General features: G+C 50.6%; 1 protein-coding gene across 1 annotated transcript; it reads left to right on the plus strand.

The window, feature by feature from the left end:
• Nucleotides 1-1252: 1252 nt before the first annotated feature.
• Nucleotides 1253-1993, plus strand: ENH_00030520 (hypothetical protein; the record flags this gene model as incomplete). Its single annotated transcript, XM_013580120.1, has 3 exons — nucleotides 1253-1307; nucleotides 1486-1602; nucleotides 1872-1993. 3 exons carry the CDS (start codon nucleotides 1253-1255, stop codon nucleotides 1991-1993), a joined length of 294 nt encoding a protein of 97 aa, XP_013435574.1.
• Nucleotides 1994-2878: the final 885 nt, after the last annotated feature.

Genomic DNA, 2878 nt, shown 5'->3' on the forward strand with positions numbered 1-2878 from the left:
GTCATATGTGGTCTTTTGTGGATCCAGTCATTGTGTGCGTCCTATCCTGGGCGTTAATCCCCAAAACGTGTTGTGCCGTATATTGATCCCTGGACGTTAACTTGCTTTAGATAATTCCCCATATACGAGCGTTCACGCGAAGAGGTGCCGGAATCCCTACAAAGTTGCTACTGCATAGTATTTCTTCTAAACATCCAATACACTTCCTGCATCAAGAGACATATACCAGATGATTGTTGCGTATTCGAGTGGACGGACGCGCGTGCAATGCTAGCTACCGATGGCGATGGTGGTCAGGGAGTACGTTGGCGCGAGCGGCATGTTTTGTTTGAAGGCAACGGCGTTTCTGCAACGTCCAGGCATTCGATACTTTCAGCTCTTCTGGCGTCCGCGTCAGCGTCCTGATTGACGCTCTTGTTTGGTGCTCATTGATCCCTGGACGTTAACTTGCTTTAGATAATTCCCCATATACGAGCGTTCACGCGAAGAGGTGCCGGAATCCCTACAAAGTTGCTACTGCATAGTATTTCTTCTAAACATCCAATACACTTCCTGCATCAAGAGACATATACCAGATGATTTTTGCGTATTCGAGTGGACGGACGCGCGTGCAATGCTAGCTACCGATGGCGATGGTGGTCAGGGAGTACGTTGACGCGAGCTGCATGTTTTGTTTGAAGGCAACGGCTTTTCTGCAACGTCCAGGCATTCGATACTTTCAGCTCTTCTGGCGTCCGCGTCAGCGTCCTGATTGACGCTCTTGTTTGGTGCTCTCCGTGGGTGAGGGGAAGCTCGTAAGTTGTTCGCACCCAACGGCATTGGCTGCTCGGGAGAAGTCGACAGCGTTTGCACCACCACAGACCGCTCATGGGTGCACGAACAAGGTGCATTGCAGTGGTCTTTACGTGCGCAGGCACAGCTCGCTGCTTTGGTCAACTCTGCATCAGTCGAACTTGTATATCATGTGTGCTTCGCTAGCAGTGGCCGAACCGCAATGCTTTTTGTTGGAGGACATGCCTTGCCTTTGTGGCCCAGGTAGAGGCACAATCTGCGGCGTGTTTGCTGTCAGTGATTGTGGAAGTGCTGGCACCATATCTATCACATCACAAAGGCGTTTGCATCTGGTCTGATAATCGTTTCTGGCGGCAGAACCTCGTTTTATGAGGTTAAAACAAGCGCTTCACTATGCCATCAATGCGTTTTGCGTGATGTGGCATCTTTTGCCAGTGGCACGCCTGCTTCCCTTGTCCGAATGCACTCCTTTTCTTCGAGGTGCATAGGTGACAGAGTGGTTCACCAGCACATTGGTAAGCGTCTGGCTGTTTGCTCCCCACAAGTCACTGTCATGCCTGTGACTACATTGTTCAGCGATGAACTGGGCTTGAGATGGCGCTGATAAGTCCTGCGTGGCCCGATGTTCTTAAGTACAGACGGTGTTACAACACAGGCAGTACGGCATTGAGTGTTCGCTTATGATGCTTGCAGACTTGATGTCGATTTTAGAAGCTCAGTGGCGTGAGAGCACACAATCTGCGGCGTGTTTGCTGTCAGTGATTGTGGAAGGGCTGGCACAATCTTTGGAGCCTTCCGAAGGATTCCCGGGTAGGGTGGTTGGCTTCCCTGGCAGAGAGTGAGCACCATAGCAGGATCGTAAGCTTCCGCTGTGATATCCTTGTACAGAAATGAAGAATGCGTTTGTCAGCCTGACACATAGCATAATGACATCAATGTATTTTGCGTGATGTGGTGTCTTTTGCCCGTGGCACGCCTGCCTTCCTTTGTGCGAATGCATTTTTCTTGTCTCCGTATATTAAGGCGGCAGGCAGTTTCGTCGACTGCGTGGCTAGCGTCTGGTTATGGGTGCGCCACAGGGCGGGGTCGTGCCTCCGTACTCCGTTTTCAGTGTGGTGATGATTTCAAACTAGCGCTAGTCACGGATGTCTGGCACGTGCCAATGACACTGGTGATGAGACACAGAGAGTACGTCGACTAGGTGTTGCTGATTACACGCGGATGATGGTGATCTCAGATGCCCACTGACGTCAAAGCATTCGGCTAACCCAGACCTTGCAGTGGCATTCACTCTTCAATCATCATCAGTTCTACAGTCGACAGCAAACCTGACTAGGATTATCACGATAGAGAGCAAACGCTTTCTGAACTATACGGTCCATGTCCCGCCCGTGTCTGTTTGTCAAAAACCAAACATATAATGCAAGATAGTATGGCATCTCTTTCAGTGTCGCACACTCTTCTGCCTTGATGCTGTGGCGCCGACCTGAGCTTAGGTCTGCACCGTGGAAGTATGTTTAAGTCGGACTGGCTCTTTATTACGACAAGCCAATACTTTTAGGCAGGCTGCAGCATTCCTCCGCCCTTCATTCTTGTCCGTCGTATTCGCTGCTTTTGTCTGTGTGCATTGTGAGCGCCAGCCGGCGCTCCGCTCTTCAGCTCATGTTGATGAAGCAGTAGGTTGCTTTTCACAATTGGAAGGCCCGCTGCGCGGCTTCTTCGCTTTGAACGTTTTCGGCGCGTTTCCGTGCTGGCGCATTCGGGGCCAACGCGAAACCCGTCTCAGCTGCGTTCGTCTTGTTGCATTCCAGCTGTAATATGTAGGCTCGTCACCTTGCAAACTGGTGTGGCACTCTGATGTTGCAACCCGTCAAAAAACTTCCGCAATGTGCCACTTTTGCCATCGTTGCACACGATAGTGCAGCTGCTAGATTGGTTGCGCTTCAGGCTCATTGCGTTTTCTCAACCTACAGCAGTAAATGTTCCCGTTCTGTCTTTTGTGTCACTCACAAAAGCCCGGTGTTTTTGTTGGACAAAGAATATAAAGGTTGGTTTCCTGGGTCATATATGCCAGCAGCAAGCCCTA

The sequence above is a fragment of the Eimeria necatrix genome, genomic scaffold (assembly GCF_000499385.1).
Source record: "Eimeria necatrix Houghton genomic scaffold, Enh_scaff2229, whole genome shotgun sequence".
Lineage (NCBI taxonomy): Eukaryota > Apicomplexa > Conoidasida > Eucoccidiorida > Eimeriidae > Eimeria > Eimeria necatrix.